Source organism: Phasianus colchicus, chromosome 17 (assembly GCF_987193195.1).
Source record: "Phasianus colchicus chromosome 17, bPhaCol1.hap1.1, whole genome shotgun sequence".
In the NCBI taxonomy this organism is placed as follows: Eukaryota; Metazoa; Chordata; class Aves; order Galliformes; family Phasianidae; genus Phasianus; species Phasianus colchicus.
In genome coordinates, this window is record NC_143452.1 from 11,136,251 (window position 1) to 11,157,316 (window position 21,066).

Here is a 21,066-nt window from a genome sequence, read left to right on the forward strand (position 1 = left end):
ACAACTTCTGTTGCAACTACAAGACCAAGACCTTCATGTTATACCGTGCTGAGTGGGACAAGACAGCTGGTCACTCCCATCTCTGAGACGTGCAGTGGCTGCAGTGATCTCCATAGGCTTCAGCCCTGTGTAGAGCTGGTTGATGGTCCTGGCTCAGAACATCATTTTCCACAGGAGATATAAATCCTGATCCCTTATCAAGGACTTACAGGTGAGGGCAAAGCAACCCTTGTCTCAGCACGTGGGAAGAGCCTGATGGGAGGATGCCACCACCCAGGTCCCACCAGTAGCAATGCACCGACTGAACACTAAATGCAGTACAAAAAGAAGCAAATGTGGAGTGCTTGTCTTTGCTCCAGTTTCATGTGCTGATAACATCCCCTCCTGGGAGATGTGAAAGTGTTCCAGAAAGCCCTACTGAAGCCTGCAGCTAGTGAGGTAGGAATTCCTGCCTGGCTCTGAAAAATGAAGGGATCCAGCAGCTGAGGTTTGCCTAATTGTGAACATTTTTCATGTCTGCGTTCCTCATGATTATTTAAATAATCATGGGAGTAATTATTGAACTGAAAAGAATACTCACCATCACTTTTGGAGAAGGGGCTCTCTTCCAGGCAGTTGTAGTTATCTTATTTGTGTTTAAATCTGTTCAGATCCCTTATATGTGTGTTCTTATCCTTTTGAAAGTACTCCTTTAATTCTGAGCATTTCAGCAGGGAGTCAGACATGTACGGTACACTGAAATACATGTCTATAACACTAACAAACACTGATTTGGAAATAACTGAATTATGTTGGTGTTTTTTTTTCTTTACCTCTTTATCTTAGCATGTCTCGAGGTTCTGTGTTTACTGAAGCTTTGGGGCTTTTCTTACTAATATCATTTTTTACTTAGACCTCACTACGCCTGCTGATTCCATCGCTGATGTATCTGGCAGCACCAGAACCTGTCTGAGTCCATGTGCACAGGGAAGCATTCAGCTGTGCAGGCAGTATTTGTTTTTTCTGTTCCTATGGTACCCATACCATCACACATTTGGGAGTCCCTTATTTAGAAGGCACATGGTATTCATATCTTGATTAAAAAGAAAAGCAGCTGTAGCTCCTGCTTGCTTCATTTTACCTTTTTATAGACTTCAATTCCTAGTAATTATTGATTTATAGCATTTAATGTGTTGCAGAGTACTGTATCCCCTCAGTTAGCCACAGAATATATAATAGAGCAATTCTTCTTTCTGAGCATTAAAACCACACACTGACATTAACCAAGAACTCCAGTTTTGCCATCTTACCTGTCACCATCTTGCTGACAATGATGTATTTCCTAATGACTTAGTGCTGTAGAACTGACGTAGGTATTATTTATTTGTGCAGCAATGTAAAAGATTTCTGAATAGAATCTTAAATTTAGAGGGAAATAATAAATTGAGGCGGCGAGTAAGAAAATATATCAATGTATACAATGCAAGAACTGGATCTGAACAAAATTTAAATGATTATCTGTGAGAATACTAGTCATTGCTAAGCCTACTTTGTACAAATATTTACACAACTTCTTTATATTTTTCCCTTTGTGGTTGTTATGTCTTGGACTCACTGCAGATAACAGAGAACATTCCTGGGAGGCGAATGGCATCAATTGAAGTTGGCTCATTCACACAATAATAAGTTTCCTGCTTTGTGCTTTGGATTTAACTTTTTGTTTCATTTACATTTCTTATTTATTCCTTGAATTGTTGCCTTTGCTGAAGCACCAAGTTGCAGTCAGCTTCCTGGACAGCTTAATGTCAGTATAACCGAAAGCGTACGAAGAATTCTCAGCTTTTATTTCCAGGTTGCAGTTTCTTTAAACCTGATAGAGTACAAGATGTCTGAGACAAAGAGTTTTAGATGCATTTTGGATAAAAGAGCATGGTCTGAAGGCCATGAGTACATATTTAGTTCCATATTTGTGATTAACATGTAATATGTCATGACCACTACTGGTTCTTTGAGGTTTTACACTGGACATTTGCATTCATCACATGTTTAATAGCCTGGTGTGCTTTTATAAGAGATGTTGTGGTCTGTAGAATTAAACAAGGATCAGATATAGGGAAGAGGCACAATTATTTCCAAACAACACCAAACGATCTGAAGTTTTAAAGTACTTTAAAACATGTTTTATCTTTAATTGTGCTGTTATTGTGCTTGCTCATGAGTTGTGGGTGATAACGTGATTATCATCTGCCTACTTGATCACATGCACATTTGTGATGCTTGCAAGAAGAAACATTGTCTAGCTGGTAATTGTCATATTACACAGATTCCAAGAGACTGTTTCCTAGACAACAGAAGAGTTGTGGTACATCCACAGACTGTGCACTGCTGCGGATCTGCGCTTCAGTCAAACACCTGGTGGCAGCTGCTGCACCCGCTGATGGTACGGACAGGATGCAACTGTTTCTATAGCCAGAAACAAACTCTTAGATCTGTGCAAGTCAAAGAAGCTGTTGTTTCATAGGTATGTGTTATATATTTCTCATACTATGTTCCTGGCACCTAAATTTTTGGGGGATAAAAATTTGGTGTTAGTGAAGTATCATTTTTAGCCTTTCTAGGTTTCCTGATATAAACTTACTGCCACAGGCAGCAGTGCTGTGAGTTGTGTTTGTGTAGGAGGTAACCAGAGCAGAAGTGTTTGTTAGTGTGTAAAAAGTGAGCAGAGGAAGCAGTGTGACTTACTGCTAAGCCTGGCTGTTCTGCAGGCCAGGCACCTATTCAAAATACTGAGAATCATTGTAAGTGATGAACAATTGACAGAGATCTGCTGCCTTGTGAGAGGATGTGCTGCTGTTCTGCTCCTTTGATGTCACTCATACAGAGGGATTAAATGACTCTCTGCAAAACGTGTTGAAGTAATTTACGTAATCTAGTAAATAATCTTGATGTGTTAGTAAGTTGACTGTTTTCTTGAGTAAATGGAAACATCAGTATGGAGGCAGTCCAGATCCAAACTCCCTCCTTCCCACAAATAAATCTCAGATGGCTTTCACAAAATCTTATGTTATTTTAGAGCCTACAGATGATTTTTGAAACCAGACTAAATGTGTCTGAGAAGGAAATGAAGGCCATTTTGAAACAGGAAATAAATGTACAATAGTATTGTTAAGAAACTGCACCCCTCTTTCTGACCCTGCCTGTATCACCACACTTCAGAACAGGGCCACCATTTTACTACAGTCATACAAAGCTTGATGTTACAGAGAAATAATTCACGTTAAGAAACACCAGAAAGAACCTTTGTAATACAGTCCCTGTTGGAAAACAATTTCTGGATCTGCATATGAATCTGTGGAACTCTGTTCCTTGTTGGTTTCAGTCACAAGAGCAAAGTTTCTTTCTCCCTTTTTTATGTTATAGACACTCTTCCTGTTGTGTCATCTTTTATTTCCCCAAAAGACAAGAAAAGCTGTGTGAGACACACTTGTGTGCTGTGGTTTGTGCTTCAGTGCATTTCATTTCTGCAAAAATACATATACATGTCTCCATACACAGAGCACAGAGAATGACATTGCACGCATCTGGGTTTGATGCTGCTGAGTGAGCAGTTCACTTTTCTGCCCTTTCTTTCCATTGAATAGGTTTACACGTGATTGAAATTCCTGGCATAAAAAGGTGCTTTGGAAACTTTCTGGCCAGGCAACAAGAGGTTCTGAATCTTGGGAGTCTGACAGGATTCCTGCAGCCTGTCTCATATCTCTGCTTGTCGTCGTGGTCAGGGAAAATACTGAGGGTGAATACACAAAGATGCTGGAAGATCATTATTTATATACATGCTATCTGAAAACATGTTTCTTTCTCTTGTTAGAGTACTGATGACACAGTGGAGATCTGGACACGTGTGTTTACTGCTCTTTCATGTCTCCTGTGTCAGAAATCAGATTGCCCATTACCATCCTTCCATCCTTTCACTGGCAGCACAGAACTCCAGTGTTGGAGGGGCAGCAGGTTTCTGTGGTGTAAAACCCTGCTGGACAACTGCAGGGCCTCTTGGGCTGTACCTTCCGAAATGATTTAAACCAGCATAAGATCATTCTGCTGTCAGCCACGTGTTGACATGTGTCTGTCTCCTCCATTTCTTGGCTTCTATCAGTTACGCTGCTGTAACCAGCAATATCAGCAAACTGCTTCTGCAGAAAGTTAGCTCTTCTTTGTAGGTTTAACTTTCTGCCAAATGGACCAGGCTTTATCTAGACGATATAAAAGGAATCTGTCTTATTATTATCTGGGGATGTTTTATTGCTGTTATGTTTTCACTCAGAATTTTGAAGTACTGAAAAAGCACTGAATGTATCTTTCTGTTTTGTTACCGGCAAGGAATTTCTGTTACATCCCATTTTAAGATGGAAGCAGGGGAACTGTTTGTTTCTGCAGAAAATCATTCTTCGGATTTGAGGCTGGGGAGCCTTCTGAGAGTGCTTGGGATGAGAATCAGAGATCTGCCCCTTCCTCAGGGCAGTGCTTAGAGATGCAGGCACACGGAGGTGAGTTTGCTTGTGAGGAGGTGAATCCTTTCCTCTGATGAAGTCTTGTGGAGAACCTTATGGAAATTGAGCCCCCTCTTGTGGATTTTCCATACAGAATGTACAAATCAGGTCAACCTTTCTTCTGAATAATAATATATATTCCTGTTTATTTTCCCTGACAGCTGGCATGTTTACTGCTGTTCCATCTCGTCGTAGGTGGTGATTAATCTCAGCATAATGAAAATGTGTAAAATGATAACCTGTAAAAATTCTGATTTGCATTTTATAGGCAGCATGGCACCATCTTTACCAGAATGTGGGGAGTGAGAGGAAAGGGATTTGTTGGCTATTTCTATTGTCCAATTTTTCTTCACATGAGAGAAAAAGAGCATAGAGAATATTCTACAGGGTGAAAAAAAAGACTCTCCAGGTTAACTGAGAAAATATGGAAACAAATGCAGACACCTGGTTGTCTTACAGTGGTCTGCGTTTTATTTTGGGCTGAACTGAGTTGCATGATATTAACAGATACTGAGTCAGTGCCAGCGGAGGAAGAACAAATGTCACTGGAATACTGTGGAATGTCAGGTTAAAAAACAAACCATTATCCCATAGTTTCTCTGAAGAGAAGAAGAGGTGGCTGCTTACCACTGAATCACCTGAATGTTCATCTGTGGTGTACTCAGAGCTCAGTTCTAACCTGGCAAATGTGTCCTCATTTGCAACAACGTTTGCAGAGCATTACGCATTGTGGAGTGGTGGCATTTCCCCATTCCTGTCTCTTTTTAATCCCAATCAGAAATCCAGAATGATCAAAACAACTTGAATAGAACTCAGAGGAATTGGTTCCAACCTGCACTAAGATGCTGCCGTGCTTCCTTTCTGAAAAGACTGGGACTTACAAGAATCCAGACAGAGATGTAGCAATGACTTGGAAGGCATTGAGGAGCTGATTCATAAAGCACTGAAAAGAAATCTTTGCTAACCAACAGGGTTTTTTTAGAAGCACATGTAGGAAAACTCTGCCAAATGGTCACAGTCTGATGCTGAATTCAGTGCTGATGGTGAAAGACAGTTTATAGGTAGGGCATTCATTAAGAGTTGTATAATGAAAATAATTTAAGAAGTACGTGTGGAAAAGAAAACATTGCTGATGCAGGTTTCCTGCCAGGCTGACAAACAGTGGGAAGTTGCCTATCACAGAATCACAGAATCACAGAATGACCTGGGTTGGAGGGGACCTCAAGGATCATGTAGTTCCAACCCCCCTGCCTAGCAGGGCCACCGAACATACACCTTTACTAGATCAGGTTGCCCAGAGCCTCGTCCAACCTGGTCTTGAACACCTCCAAGGACGGGGCATCCACAACATCCCTGGGCAGCCTGTTCCAGGACCTAACCACCCTCCTAGTAAAAAACTTCCCCCTAACATCCAACCTAAATCTTCCCTCTTTTAACTTAAAACCATTTCCCCGTGTCCTGCTATTATCAGCCCTTATGAAGAGTTTACTCCCCTCCTGGGAGTAAGTTCCCTTCAGATATTGAAAGGCTGCAATGAGGTCGCCCCGCAACCTTCTCTTCTCCAGGCTGAACAAACCCAACTCCCTCAGCCTGTCCTCATAGGGGAGGTGCTCCAGCCCCCTGATCATCTTCGTGGCCCTCCTCTGGACCCTTTCCAAAATCTCCATGTCTTTTTTGTACTGAGGGCTCCACACCTGAACACAGTACTCCAGATGGGGCCTCACAAGAGCAGAGTAGAGAGGGACAATCACCTCCCTATCCCTGCTGACCACCCCTCTCCTGATGGAGCCCAGGATCCCATTTGCTTTCCGGGCTGCCAGAGCGCACTGCTGGCTCATGTTAAGTTTCTCATCTATCAGGACCCCTAGGTCTTTCTCTGCCGAGCTGCTCTCAAGGACAACTCCCCCCAGCCTGTACAGGTGCCTGGGGTTCTTCCGGCCCAAGTGCAAAACCTTGCACTTTGCCTTATTGAACCTCATTAGGTTCACCCGAGCCCAGCTTTCCAGCCTGTCAAGGTCCCTCTGAATCTAGCTCCAGAAAAGGGCAGGACCTCTGCATGGTTTTCATTAATGCTGTGTATGAATGTCAGCATCTCAAACACATCAAATCTTTTGCTTTCAGATTGAGAAGTGATGCAGCACTATTGTAGTGTTAGCTATATTTCAGAATGTGACAGGAAAATAAAACACCAGCAATCTGCACCTGCCAGGGCCGGGCGAGACAGGGTGCAGCTCTGTGCCACAGCCACCCGTCAGCACCCCTGGGCTCTGCTCGCCGTGTCTGAAGAACCGCGCTGTTTCTGCACTGGTCCGGGCGCTTCCAGCACTGCTGTAGGCACCTTGCAGGACATCGCTGATGAAGCTCCACGCGTTTGTTGCCATGACGGATTACGTGGCTTGTTTATTCACAGAATGGCCAGGGTTGGAAGGGACCTCAAGGATGATGAATCTCCAACCCCCCTGCAACATGCAGGGCCACCAGCCTCCTCATTTAATGCTAGACCAGGCTGCCCAGGGCCCAATCCAACCTGGCCTTGAACTCCTCCAGGGATGGACGGGGCATCCACAGCCTCTGGGCAGCTGTTCCAGCACCTCACCACTCTCTCTGTAAAGAATTTCCCCCTGATGTCCAACCTAAATCTCCCCTCCCTCAACTTCAAACCATTTCCCCTCGTCCTGCAGTTATCTACCCTTTCAAAGAGTTGATTCCCCTCCTCTTTGTAGGCTCCCTTTAGGTACTGAAGGCTGCAATGAGGTCACCCCGCAGCCTTCTTTTCTCCATGCTGAACAAGCCCAGCTCCCTCGGCCTGTCCTCACAGGGGAGGTGCTCCAGTCCCCTGCTCATCTTGGTGGCTCCTCTGGACCCTCTCCAACAGTTCCCTGTCTTTTTTGTACTGGGGGCTCCACACTTGGACGCAGTTTTCCAGATGGGGCCTCCATCACTTCAGCTTGCTTCAAGGATGCGTGGAGAAGCAGCGCAGGGCAGCAGTGCGGAGGTGCTTCGCGACGGGGCGAAGAGCGGCCGCAGTTTCGTACCGGCCGTTACGAAATCGCTCTGGGGCGGCACGCGCGCTTACAAAACGGAGCGCCGTTACCTAACAGCGCTGCCGCGCGGCTCCGCTGCGCCCCCTGGCGGCGGCACCGAGAGCGGGGCGGGGCCGCCCCCAGCTGCTGAATTCCGGCCGGGCCAAAGCGGCAGCGTGTTGTGAAACGCGCGTTGTAGCGAGCTGCAACGACACAATCTGAAACGCTTTAAGACGCATCCAGAATCAGTTCTCGGTTAACGAGCGATACCGCGTTGTACTCTTGAGCCACGCCGCCGATCGCCGCGGGAAACGGCTCAAGAAACGCGGCAGCTGCCGCCCTGCCCGCTGCGGTCTGCGAGACGGGAAAAGTCACTTCAAAGCCGCGAAGCCGCCGGCAGGGCGACGCCCGGGGCGCCCCGCGGTGCCACGTGATGCCGGCGGCGCTCGCTGGGCGCGGCTCGAGAGCGGCCGGGTCACGCGCATGCGCGCTGAGCGGGACGCGGGGCGGCGCCCGACGCCCTCCGCGCGACTCCAAGGGCTCCGCGACCTCCGCGTCACCGCTGCGCCGCGCGGGGATTGGGCGCCGCCGCGACCCGCCACGCTGCGCAGGCGCTGCTGCCGCCGGCGGCCCGGCCCGGCACCGCGGGGTGACCGAGGGGCTCCGCTCCCGGAGAGCCGCGGCGGTTCTGTCCCGCGCCCGCCGCCATGAAGATCTGGACCTCGGAGCACGTGTTCGAGTGAGTGCCGGGCGGGGGTGGCTGAGGGAGCGGGGCGGCGGCTTCTTCCTCCTCTTCCTCGTATTCCGTCGGGTCGGGGCCTGGGGGAGCTTCCCCGCCTCCCCGGCCGGCTCGGTGCCGGTCCCGGCCCGGACGGGACGGCCGCGGCTCCGCTCCCCCGTGACCTTGCGCTGCTCAGCCTCTCCTCCCGTTGCCTTTGGGGCCGTTCCGCTCCGGGCCGCCGCTCGCGGGCTGTGCTGGGGCCGCTCCCGGGAGATCCGGGGGCTTAAAAACCGCTGCGGGTGGCGGCAGCTGAGCGCGTTTCCTGGGGAAAGTAACGGCCCGAGAAGTTTAAGTCTTTCGGCGTTATGTCACGGCGAATGCGTTCGTATCACGTTAAAACCAGGAGGCAACGGGCCTCAGGAGCCCCTGTTAGCCGGGAGCTCAGCGCTCAGTTCGCACCGCCTGCCGCTGCCCCGCCGCAGTACGGCTGCTTCCTGCTGGGGAAGGGCGTTTGCAGTTAAGAAACGTAAATTGAACCGCTTTAAAAGCACAACCTGGTTCAGCTTGAATAGAACTCCTGTTACAAAGCTGCGGCGTCCGGCTTCGTGCTTTGGTTGTGTTTTGGCAGTCATCCCTGGGAAACTGTAACAACAGCTGCTATGCAGAAGTACCCAAACCCGATGAACCCCAGCGTGGTCGGAGTGGACGTCCTGGACAGACACATTGACAGCAGCGGGAAGCTGCACAGCCACAGGCTGCTCAGCACGGAGTGGGGAATCCCAGGCATTGTGAAATCGGTGCGTGTGCTGCGGCACGGCTGGGAAGGGACCGCGGGGGGGGGGGGGGAAGTTTGTGAGGATGTTGTAATAGAGGTGTGTGAGCTTGTAACGAGTCCAAGCAGTTCTGCACGAGGAAGTTTTTAACAGTGCTGCATGTACTGAATTCCAGACAGCCAAAAATTGGCAAGCTCTTAGGTTGCTTCCGCTTGTACAAATGAGATCTGTCTCACTGAGTAGTTTTATTTTTAACTAAACCTCAGTCATCAGTGTCTGTTCAATACAGTAACCGCTGCCTGTGCATTTAAAAGCACTAAAAATAATAGTAGTTGTTCAGCATAATTAATGGTGTGTATCCGTGCCCATCTCCCAGCTCATTGGCACATGCAGAACGAAGACGTACGTCCAGGAGCACTCCGTCGTTGACCCACTGAAAAAAACAATGGAGCTGAAATCCAGTAACGTGAGTACTCTGCTTCTGGTTTGCAGTTCAAGTAGATTGCAGCTCATCGTCCTGCCTTAGAAATTTGAAGACAAAAGGCACCTTACAAATGATTTGCAAGCTGCATTAGAGCAGTGTGTTACACCTTCAAGTGATGTGTTTAGAGCTGACCAGTTCTTTTTCTCAGAAAGGAGCTGCTGTGTTTTTGGTACTGCTCAGCTGTGAAGCATCTGAATTGTAGAATTATAGAATCACTCAGGTTGGAAAAGACCTTGAAGGTCATCAAGTCCAACCACAAGGCATACAGAACGCAATGATGAACAGATTTCCACTTCTTGGTTTTGTTTGCTCTTCTGGAATGTTTTTTTTCCAAGCCCTTTGGTGCACAGTGTCCCCATTTCCTGATGGTTTAACATCTGCTTTACGTACTGCCACACCTTTCTGATTCCATGATATGAACGTGGCATTTGTGCATGGTAAATAATTCAAACAATCCATGAAAAGACAGTGAGATCAGCAAGTGCTGAATTTGGAGATTTATTTATCAAGTTCTACAACCTTAATGCTAATACTTGCAAGAAAAACCTTGTTTAAATCAGATCTATGTTAGTTTTCTATCTGCAATTTTACATAGTATTTCTGTAATACTTTTACTGAGAGGTAATCTTGTCTTTTATTCTGCAGATTTCATTTACAAACCTCGTGTCAGTAGATGAGAGGCTTGTCTATAAACCACACCCTCATGAACCAGACAAGTGAGTACCTCTTCCTTCTGAGACTGCCTGAGGGAGAGCAGACTTTGGCTCTGTAAATTGCCCTGGTCTTCCTTATAGAGGACGATGCAGTGGGGTTTGTGTGACTTCTGTTGTGCTGTCTTGGCTGAAAAGAGATAATATACTGTCACTGTAGCTACATTGCTTCCCCAGAGCACTACTGGGAATGTGAATGTCATGGCACAGTGCAGCCCAGTTCAGATCAGTTTTTCAGGGAGTTCTGCTGTGTCCTGCATGTAGCTGAACATATCTGTATGTCTTCAGTTTTGATCTAAGTTTTGATCCCTTTATCAGCTCAAGCACAAAACTGCACGCTGCACATTTATCTGCCTCTATTTTATCATTTTGGAGAACATTATTTATTTATTTAAGGCAACTTCAAAGAGTGCTGAATCTGTACTCCTGGAACCAGTGAAGATTTTTTGCCTATGGCCATGGGAAAGGCTAAAACCCACTGTTATAGGAGATGTGTTAGTACTGTTTTTCCAGTATATCTTCCCATTTGCTCTGTGTGCTCTAATTGTAGGCTGCTGATGTTGGCAATAGCTGAGTGCCACAAAGGGTCACCTGGACTTAATGGGGACTCTTGGCTTTTGTTTCATGGGTAGAAGTGTGTGCAGTTAAGCAACTGAGACAGTGGGTTGTTGTGTTACCAGCAAAGGCAATGACAATGTCCTTGTTGGGGCGCAGGAAGCCTTTAGCAATGCACTGTTTTAAACTACTCTGCACAATTTACTTTCTGTTCTATTACAGAACCGTTTTGACACAAGAAGCAATAATATCTGTGAAAGGTGTCAGTCTCAGTAGTTACCTAGAGGGATTAATGGCAAACACGATTTCCTCCAATGCTAATAAAGTAAGTATGATCTCTGTGTAACATGACTACTGGCTAAATGGCAGTACAAATCTCTGTATTACTTTTTGGCTTTGTCGGCAGTCTTAGGATACAAGTAGTTCTACTGTCTGTACTGTAGGTTTCTGAATGCTTAGCTTTTTGAACTCGCTCTTTTTTTTCCCTTTGGAAATGTGGGTAATAAATCCTATTGAATCTCTGAATCTTCATTGGAAAAGCATTTCCATTCACTTAAGTCTGTCACTCCTTGGCTGCCCTCTTGATGCCACCCGTTAGGTTTGCTATTGACAAGGTACACATCAAAACTCATCTGAAGCAGTGATTTGGAGTAATGAAGTGGTGTTTGAAGGATTGTTCTTTGTCAATCTTTTGAGAGTTTCCCCTTTAAGTTCAGCCTCAAGAATGATGAAACGCAAACTGAATAAAAAGCCACTTCGTGCTTCGTAACACAGCACTGCTGACAGAAGGAATCTTGGTCTGTGAGCCCGCACATCTTTCTGTGTTAATCAGGTTTCTGAAGTAAAGAATGTCACAAAGCTGTCTATTTCTGTACCTTTGCCTGGATCATTGCTAGGATTCATACATTAAAACATATTTTTTCTAACCTGTAGGGTCGCGAAGCACTGGAATGGGTAATAAATAGACTCAATGCTGAAATTGAGGAGTTCACAGCTTCAGCAAGAGGAACAATGAGGAATTCAATGGCAGCAGCAGCATTTGTAGAGAAATGATAGTAAATGTATTTGTGTTCATAACAAGGTTTAGCAATCCAAAGCTTCTCTCCAAACATAAATATATATATTCTTTATTATTTAAGGGCATACCTATGTATTAGGTATGTTTCTAGTTTAATTTGGAGAGAAGCTAAGTTCTTACTAATGAGGCTGATTGGCAAAGCTTAATTAATATACTGGTTCAGCTGGACCGAACTTCAGTTGCAGATGAAGAAATAACTTTCAAGTGTAGTTCCTGTATTTACATGAACACTAACTTATAATACTTCAGACATGAAATGGCCTCGTTCAGAGGTAAGGCTGTATATGTTGGAGGAGACTGGCATGTTTGGTTGACTTCTGTGGAACTTTTGTTTTTGTGTGACTTATGGACTACCTCTTGGGACCAAGCCCAAAATTAAGCAGAAGCTTTGTTCCAGCATTGTCCTATTTGTTAAGCATTGACAGTTGTATGATGCAACTCGGTTTAACAGAAAGTTTATTACTTGAAGCTTGAAAAACAAAAGAATATAGAAAATATTTTTTATATGGTTTTTAACTAGTTTGACTAGTTGAGCTAACCTGGTACTCTATTATTTTTCAGTCAGTATAGGTAAAACATTCAGAAGTGTCTCTTATCTGCTAACACCTAAATTCTTGTTCCTAAGTTTGACACACAGAAATCTGAGATAAAACTTTATCTTAAACTTATGGAATAACTCCATTTCTAAGAGCCCATAAAATAAAGGGGTACAATATGCACATAGCCTTAAAAATTTCATAAGCTGATGGCACTTCTGAGAATAGTAGCTGTTCACTCCAGAATTTCAAAGTATCATGTAAAGGACTAAACAGTGTTGTTGAAGCTGGATAGAGATACCTGAGCATAAAAGGAAGTAATATTAAGAACACTAACAATATACTCATTAACTTGATCATGCTCTGGAAGTAACTTGTTCTTTAAGTTTGATTTGTTGTCCTTTAAATTAAACAGTGTTCTGAGTTCCAGAAGGTCCTTTACATTTTAGGCTTACTTGCTCACAAAATAAGGCTCTTTTAGTGAAAACCTCGAGTTTTCTACACTTTTCTTTCCTGGTACTTACTACAGATTCTTGGTACTGACCTCAGTGATTAGCTGTGGGAACTTCAAGCTCAGACCCTGACATTTGTACTTAAATAATACACCAGTTTGCTGGTAGTCCTACTGGCTTCAGTATAGGCTGCCTGTCCCATCTAACTCCTTCAATGTGAAGAAATGGGAAAATACAGCCCCAAGTCAGCTGGTGTTTCATTCTGGTGCCAGAGATACTTCCTGCAATTTTGATTCTAAGCTTACAAGTAATCTCAAGACTCTCTTAGCCTTTAAGAACTGTAGTGTCACCTGTTCCAGCATATTTTATGTTGCATGCCATTTCTGTTATATGGAACTGCCCATTGAATAGTATCTGCTATGTAAACAGCTTATTTTAAGTGGGAAATTTAGAGGGGGAAAACAATGAGTTTGGGGGAAAAAAAAGAGGTATGTATGTATACACCTTTTAAAAGTTTAACTATTCTAAATATTTTTCTAAAATAAATGATTTGAAAATACCTTTATAAACTGAAATAATTGTGGTTTGTTGTGCTTTTACAGCTATTGCAGCTGAAACAGCATTTCAGCTTAAGTATTTGAAACTTCTGCAAAAATGTACTGTAACCGGATTAAAAAATGCAGTGCTTGAAAGTGACTGCAAATATTTGTTCAGCCTTCAGCATCACTTGCCATTTTGAAGTCAGTTTTATCTTTTCCTAGTTCTTGTGCACTAAGGGCCTACACAGTACGAATTCAGGTTGTCCTTGCACTGAAAAAAAGTTCAGGCTGTTTAATTTTTGCAAGCATTCAACAACTTCTTGGAAGATAGTGATTATCTTTGTTCTATTTTATTTATATGCCTGTACTCTTTATTCCAAGGGATATTGCTTTCTGCATGTGCTTGGTTTTTTGTTTTAAATAAAACGTTACCTGCGTTCTGCCTAGTTCCTCAACCTCTGTTCTAGTCATTTCTTTTAATTGCTAGGGTAGGAATCTGGGTGGGGCTTGGAGCTGAAGGAATAGTCCAGAGTTAATAGCTTATTTTATTCAGATGTCTATCTTACAGTGTACATTTGTAAGTGACAATAAATCAAACCTATTTGCAGCTGCTGTGGTTTTTCTTGCTCTTTTGTAACTAACCACTTTTTTCCACAAATGTGACCAGACTTCAGTTTGCTAGATCTTTTTTTTTGCTCTACTTAGAGTGAGATCTGTATACTACACTTTAACTGTCAAGGAGTATGTCCCCCTGCATGGAACCTAATACTCACTGTTGTTAAGAGCAGAAGGGTTCTGTTTGAGTCTGTACAGTCACAGAACAGTTTGGTTGTTTACCCACAGTGGTCATAAGAGAAAACTTCACTTAAAGAAGCTTTGTTTGATTTGGTGTGGTGGGCTGTGCAGCAACTACAAACTGTGTGTTCCATCAGAGAAGGAAGTGTCTGCACTGCTATCTGTATGCATGCATGCTCAGATGGTTTCTTTGCTAGCTGCCTGTGTAGCTGTGTCATGGCTGGCAATGCTTGGGTGAATGCAGGGTGCTATGGCTGAATGCTTTGATGCTGCAGTGAATGTGATGTAAGCTTGTGCGGAGCAGCTGTGCATTCTGCTGGTCAGAACTAATGAGGCAGGTGGGAAAGAAAATGGAATTACAATTGGAGGAACAAAACTTAAGGACTAGAAAGAAAGAAAGTGGGTGGGGGGAGGGATAGAGGAATATGATGTGAACTAATCAGCAGTGAGGTTTGGTGGATCCTTACTTCTTTCAGCTTACCTATGTGGATTCATTCTTCACCTCACCTGTGGATGTAGGCTGTTAAACTGGACAAACTTCAAACTAACTGAATAATTTTTCTAAGAAACAGAAGTGAGTAAGCTTTAATCCAAAGCTCATGGCCTGGAGAAGATGATGACTTATTACACTGTTCACTTGAATTTTTAACTAAGTCAGAAACCATTAGCTATTGTTGCTATTCATTGTTTTAAATGTTTTGAAAAAATAATGTGTAAAAGATTTTTGCTTGCATATGATATGAGAATTGGTGATACTGGTAGTGGAATTTTGGTGTAACTTAGTAGTGGGAATTGCACTTTTCTGGTCCTAAGGATTTGTTAGTGTAAATTACACCGAACTTGTTCACTTCTTGATTCACACATGCAACTTTAGCCATCCCCAGCAACTTGTTTCATGTTACTTGCAAGGTGTTTTAAGAAGATCTGTCAGGTTTGTAACTTCTCAGTGCTGTGCAGCTGTCCAGCTTCCATGCACTCCATCTGCACTGTAAGATTTTGTTGAAGACTTGTGTTTGTGCTCTGTCAATCTTGCTGACAGCCTAACATTTCAGTGTTCTGAAAGGTGCCACTATTCGCTATCTGGAATAACAAACTGGTGCCACAGAAGTGGGAAAATTCCTAAATTTACTGCAATGACTTGTGTCTGTGCGTACACTAAATGTAATAGACTTTTCTGTTAATGACTGAAGTCTAAGAAAACAAAAGGCTTTGTTTATCCAACAATATTTCTTCTTGCTAACAATGGGTGACAGCACCTGTTTGTTCACATCACAGTTAGCAACTGATTTACAGCTTATTGGGGGAGGGAGTGCAGAATTAACCACAACTGCCTACAACATTGCTGTTTTGTCTGTTGTGGTCTGTTAGAGCACATAGCTGAGTTTCTTTCCAGTAAGGTAAAGCTAAACGCCCACTGTCTGCACACCCTTTGCATTGGTTCAAAGGAAAAAATCAGCATCCTGTTGAGTTTCAAAAGTGAACAGATGAACCAAAGAATGCTGACAATGCAAGTTTGTCTGAAAGCTCTGAGTCATTTTAGAACGCCCATGTTCTTCAGGGTGTGAAGTTTGTTCTTGCACTTGTGCAGGACTTGTAGCAAAATCTAGTAGATATGTTGTGAAACTAAGACAAAGGAAACTGTAGTGCTATAATATGATGGAAAATATAGCAATAATAGCAGGGCAGCAAAGTCTGTAGCTGCAGCAAATGAGAACGAGCCCAAATGCAACAACTATGGACGCGTGAACAAAGGAAGAAAGTTTGCTTACTTTTACAAGGCCTTGGATATACAAGTATCTCCAGCAAGATCCCCTCACTTCCACTGCCAGCCCTTACGTGAGGGCAGGAAGGGGTGGATCCTGGCTCCAGCCCTTCCATCATTCAGTTGCATTGCTTATACCTGAGCTCCCCTGGGTTGGCCCCACCTTCCCACCAGTGCTCCATCACTGCTTCAAGCCCTGACTGAGCATTTCTCTATAGAAACTGTGTGCCAGAACCTGTACTTGGGACTTAGTCATATCGTATAGTCACCTTCTATTCTGAATTATCTAGCTGAAGTAGTAAAAGCATTTAACTTTCTTAGCCTGATATTCCATCCAGTTTTATTTTCTCTCTTTTTAATCCTCAGTTTTGAGAGACATTCAGCAAGCTACATGACTTCCCCTTATTTCTTCTGGGCGGGGGGAGGGGAAAGGAGTTGGGTGGTATTGCACAGATGATGTTATTTCCTAGTCTGTAAAGTGAAGTGCAATAATAGTGTTTATTTAACTAGGATCACAAAATCATAGGGGCTGAAAGGAACCACCAGAGATCATAGAGTCCAGGTCCCTTACAGCAGGATCCTAAGTCAACCTTATCTTTCAAATAAACACAAGCACCTGTAAGACTTAAAACTTCTGAAAAAGTGCCCCAGCCCTTGCTGCCACCTCGATGCTTTTAAAAGTTTTGTTCAACATTATAACAGACTGTGGACAGAAAGATTTAGGTTATCATGCTATTTTATCATTTAAGAAAAAGCTATTAAACACATCAAAACATGTCCAAAATCATGCACAACATTCTTAGACCTTGAATGTACCTGAATTCTTCTCTGCAGATCCTGGGCTCCTCCAGAGACTATTTACTTGCAGATGGGCAGCTAAGACTTGGCAGACCCTGCAAAATATTTTCTACTTGAATCCAGGTGTCCAAAAGTTAAAAATAAGTTTCCTCATCTGCTTCATTAAATAACCTTCAAAATGTAATAGAAAACAACACAGAAGTGCAACTTTATTTTAAAATTAGAGCTAATTTTGGAGCATGTTTTCTGCTGGTGCTCTCTGCTTAGCACTGTGCTTAGACAAAGAGGAGATTTAATAGGAGATGACCTTTATTGTCATCAGCATGCCATGATTTCCAGTAGCTGTGGAGCAGATTAGGGTCATCAGCAGAGAGAACAGCAGAGCATTAGCAGCATAGCCCAATACGGCTTACACAAGCAGAGAAAGGAGATAAATCCACAGCTATCAAAGGTAGGAAGTATGACTACTGATCTGTATATTTTATACAATAGTAACTATAATTCCATGTTTCTTGACAGTGTTATTTCATAGGAAAATAGGCAATAACGTTATGGAGTTAAAGGCATAAAGAATGCAGTGAAGGGGTAATGGCTCTCATAATCTGCTGGAAATCACGTTGATACTGGCTTTTCTTTCTACTGTAATTTTCCTTCTGTGCAATTATTTTTTCTTTCCTGTGCAATGTACTTGAGAAACTTTGTAAGATTAGAGATAAAATCAGTCACAAAGTGATGCAGTTGTTAAATAACAAGGGCTTTTTTTTTAAAGGAATTACTTAGTTTTATTTTCTTGCTGTGAGTAGAGGACAGCATCATAAAGATGCATCAAGAAAGATTTGTCTGCTCTGCCTTCTCATCTACAAATAATGAACTTTTGACAAAGTTACAACCATGCTGCATGAGCTCTAAAGATACATTATGAATATTCAGGTGCATTCATGAACTATTTCAGATCTCATCATTGGCACATACCAGCTCTTTTTTTTTTTTTTTTCAACTGTTAATTTTTGTCTTGCGTTAAATCTCCACTTTTAATATTTACACAGTAAAACATTATTCCTGTCACCTTCAGTCTGTGTTCAGCAGACACCTGCTGTTAAAAGGTGACCTCAGTGGGAGAGCTATGCCTGGTGATTATGCTAAATCCATTATACATGCATCAGCTGTGTAATCACAGCAAAGCCTGGATGTATTCACCTGAGAAAAGGCAGTCTCCTGTTGGTACATCCAACTTCCTTGCTCCATAAAATATTTCTGAAGAACTCTGTGCCATCTTCTGCCTATGACTGGAAAAACAGGATTCAACTGCTGTTTTACAACACAGTCTTGAGATGAAAAGGCAGCAGCTGCAGATCAGCCTCTTGATCCACTCGTACTATAATTAGGTGCACCTTTTTGAACTAAAATATAAGCTGTTCCATTTCCTTTTTAATTAATGCCTCCATTCTATCTCTGTAGTGTTATTTGTCAATTCAAGCTTACCACAACCTAAAAATTACTGTTGTTACAGTTCAAGTTTTATGCCCAGAGGTACAAAATGAAAATATTAAAATAAGACCTCACACTACCTAAAACCAAGCAGAACTGATATCACTGCATATTTCTTTACCCCACCATCAGTTTAGCATACTGCTGGCTTTCAAAAATAAATCCTGTACTTGCTGTGGAGAAAAATTAGTTATTTCTTTGCTATTTTGTTAGCATCATCAGGAAGATCCGCAGTTTTGAGTCAGACATTACAAATCAGAAGGAAGGAATCAGTCACACCTTTACAGTGAGAGGCTGGGTTTGACTCGAAGCTGCCATGTTCATCTGTGCACTTTTTATTTTCATCTCTGTACATAAGCCCGGTGTCTGAATATCCTCTGGTATCTGAAAAAAGAGAAACAGAAACATTTTCATTTCCATTACATTGCATTGCCACTGTTTTATTTCAGACCTTCAGAGGGTACTCTTTGTCAGGCTGTCATAGATGTTAAAATCTCACTGAACAGGGAGAGCCATGCCAAGACACAGAAATGGCTTCTACTGTAGATACTCTTCTGGATGTGGACTTCTGTACTGCTCCCCTGTGAAGGAGCAATATTCTACATAATTCTGAGAGCTCTTACTACTCAACTTTCCTGCACAAACTCAGCAACATCAAGAGAGGTAAGGACTAGAATTGTATGTCTAGTTATTTTCAAAACTGATACTTTTTGAGTTTCATTATATCTTTTAAAGTTGTTCTGATGTTATTAGAGATCTTCAGTTAAAAATACTTCTGATTTAAAATCAGTCACGTTATGAATTTACTTGGCTTTTCAGTTTCGTCTCTCACCTGGACCTTCCTGGTCTCACTTTTCGGCCTCCCTGGACCCCTCCAGTGTAAAGACTTCAGCTTCCTTGGAACTCTTAAAAAAAATCCCCTTTTCAGATTCTTTGGATCTCTCCAGCCTGAGCTCTTCATCCTCTGTGGAATTTTCCAGTCTCACTTCTTCATCTTCTCTGGACCTTTCCAGTCTCACATCTTCAACCTCTTCAGACTTCTCCAGTACATCCTCTTCAGTCTCCTTAGAGCTCTCCAGTATCACCTCTTCAGATTCCTGGGAACACTCCAGTTTCACCTCATCCATTTCACTGGACTTATCAAGTCTCACCTCCTCAGGCTCCCTGAATCTCTCCGGCAACAGTTCCTCAATCTCCTTAGATCTCTCAAGTCTCACCTCGATACCTTCTCCAGACTTCTCCAGTCCAACTTCTTCATCCTCTTTAGACCTCTCCAGTCTCACTTCTTCACCCTCCCTAGATGCCTCCAGTCACACCTCTTCAGCTTCCTTAGATGATTCCTGCGAAATCCCTCCGACCCCAACATACATCTCAGAGCAAACCTCAACCTCTTCAGAATCACTGGATCTCACTGATTTTAACTACTTCATGTTTCAGGGCTCCTCTGAGTTTCCCTCATCGACTGCTGAGGATGTTTCTAACCTCATCTCTGCACCCTTCACAGATGTCTCCAGCATTTCCTTTCAGGATTCTTCTTCCCTCACTTCCTCAAATCCTTCAGACATTTCTAACCTCACAACTTTAGTTCCCACTGATGTATCCACTCTCACATTTCTAGATGTTGCTAATTGCACCTCTTCAGCTTCTCTTGATCTCTGTATTTAACTCTTCTAATATATCCTTTCTTCTTTCTGCCAACTCACTGTACCTTTCTAAGCCTCCCTCCTTCATGTGCTCCTTTTTAAGTTATGTTTCCTACGCCTCTAAAAGATTTTATCTGAAGGGAGATTCAGGCTTTACAAATACATTCTAGCATTTAAACAACTTGAACAGGGCTTGAAAACAGTTTGTACAACTCTATAATGGTGCCTTGTTGACAGCTTTATAAATATCAATATATACTCTGTAATTTTTGTAGAGCTCAATTTCAGTCATTAGTGTAATTTCCATTCTGTCTCAGCATGGTACCTCTCCCAAAGATTTAACTTCTAATTCATTCAGACAATTTGTCTTTCAAAACCTACAAATAGTAAATAGAGCTAAATGTGCAAATAATTGCACCCACATCACGCATCTCCAAAACAGACTGAAATCTGAATGCATTGCACAGAACTGCAGAGGCATTTCACATGGAGATACAGAGAGAGAGGATGTGATGGGGGGAAAAAACAGCTGATTAAAAAGAGGAACAGGTGAGAGACAGCCAGGTGGGGAGAGGGAACAGAGGGACACACAGCAGGAACTAAGGTGTCCATTTCAGCTACAAGAACTTTTGTTCTGCTGAGCCATGTTTATGGCCTGGGCAGCTCACAAGGCTTACACTGTTGGTCCAGACAGAAGGAACTACTGTAGGAAACCCTGCTTTCAGAACGTCAGCACAACTGCAGTGTGATCTCAGCAGAGACATCAGTTGGCAAATAAAGACAGGAAATTCTGCCTTCCCACTCTCCCTTCCTGGTTGCTGTTCCTATTAATTACACTAATAAAGTAATCATCTTCTCGTACTGGCTTATGATATCCTGGAGACAGATGACAATGTACCTGGTGGAAAACTGTTTTGGGTTTTCTTCCTGTAAATCTATCCTGTCATCATTACTGTACAGATTGTTAATTGCAGTGGCTCTGGGCTGACATCTATAATAAAGAACGTTATTCTGTGCTTTAAAACTTTGCTATCATCAGTTAAATCATCACTGCACATTGACATGACAGCACTCCATGGTCCCAAAAAGGTGAGCAAAGAGAACCAAAGTCAGCCCAGGACCTGCATGGCTCCTCAGGGCGTCCCACAGGCTGTGTGAGGCGGTTTGGTTTTGGAAAGAAGAC

The 21,066-nt window shown here is 43.2% G+C and overlaps 2 protein-coding genes across 7 annotated transcripts in view; one reads left to right on the top strand and one right to left on the bottom strand.

Annotated features, from left to right (window-relative positions):
• The window catches only part of ZNF831 (zinc finger protein 831), a 49,238-nt gene that overhangs the window by 27,176 nt on the left and 996 nt on the right, over positions 1-21,066 (bottom strand). The window contains exons 1-4 of one of the 6 annotated variants that reach the window (XM_090152425.1): positions 19,073-20,341; positions 18,520-18,624; positions 17,950-18,038; positions 16,771-16,847 (exon numbers count right to left, since the gene is read on the bottom strand). The gene's annotated coding sequence lies outside the window, so the exon portion shown is untranslated. Of the gene's footprint in view, positions 1-9,549; positions 9,565-10,239; positions 10,368-16,642; positions 16,658-16,770; positions 16,848-17,949; positions 18,039-18,519; positions 18,625-19,072; positions 20,342-21,066 lie in introns of those variants that run through there. The other 5 variants (XR_016472039.1, XR_004166071.2, XR_016472038.1 and 2 more) reach the window with 5 other exon arrangements.
• On the top strand, positions 8,130-11,949 carry PRELID3B (PRELI domain containing 3B). Its single transcript, XM_031587758.2, has 6 exons — positions 8,130-8,288; positions 8,899-9,067; positions 9,420-9,509; positions 10,173-10,243; positions 11,015-11,117; positions 11,726-11,949. Exons 1-6 carry the CDS (start codon positions 8,257-8,259, stop codon positions 11,843-11,845), a joined length of 585 nt encoding a protein of 194 aa, XP_031443618.1. The 5' UTR covers positions 8,130-8,256; the 3' UTR covers positions 11,846-11,949.

Coding starts and splice junctions, on each gene's coding strand:
- PRELID3B (XM_031587758.2), top strand. CDS start 8,257: ATGAAGATCTGGACCTCGGAGCACGTGTTCGA. Junction 9,068..9,419: donor TCCCAGGCATTGTGAAATCG/GTGCGTGTGCTG, acceptor CCCATCTCCCAG/CTCATTGGCACATGCAGAAC. Junction 11,118..11,725: donor TTTCCTCCAATGCTAATAAA/GTAAGTATGATC, acceptor TCTAACCTGTAG/GGTCGCGAAGCACTGGAATG.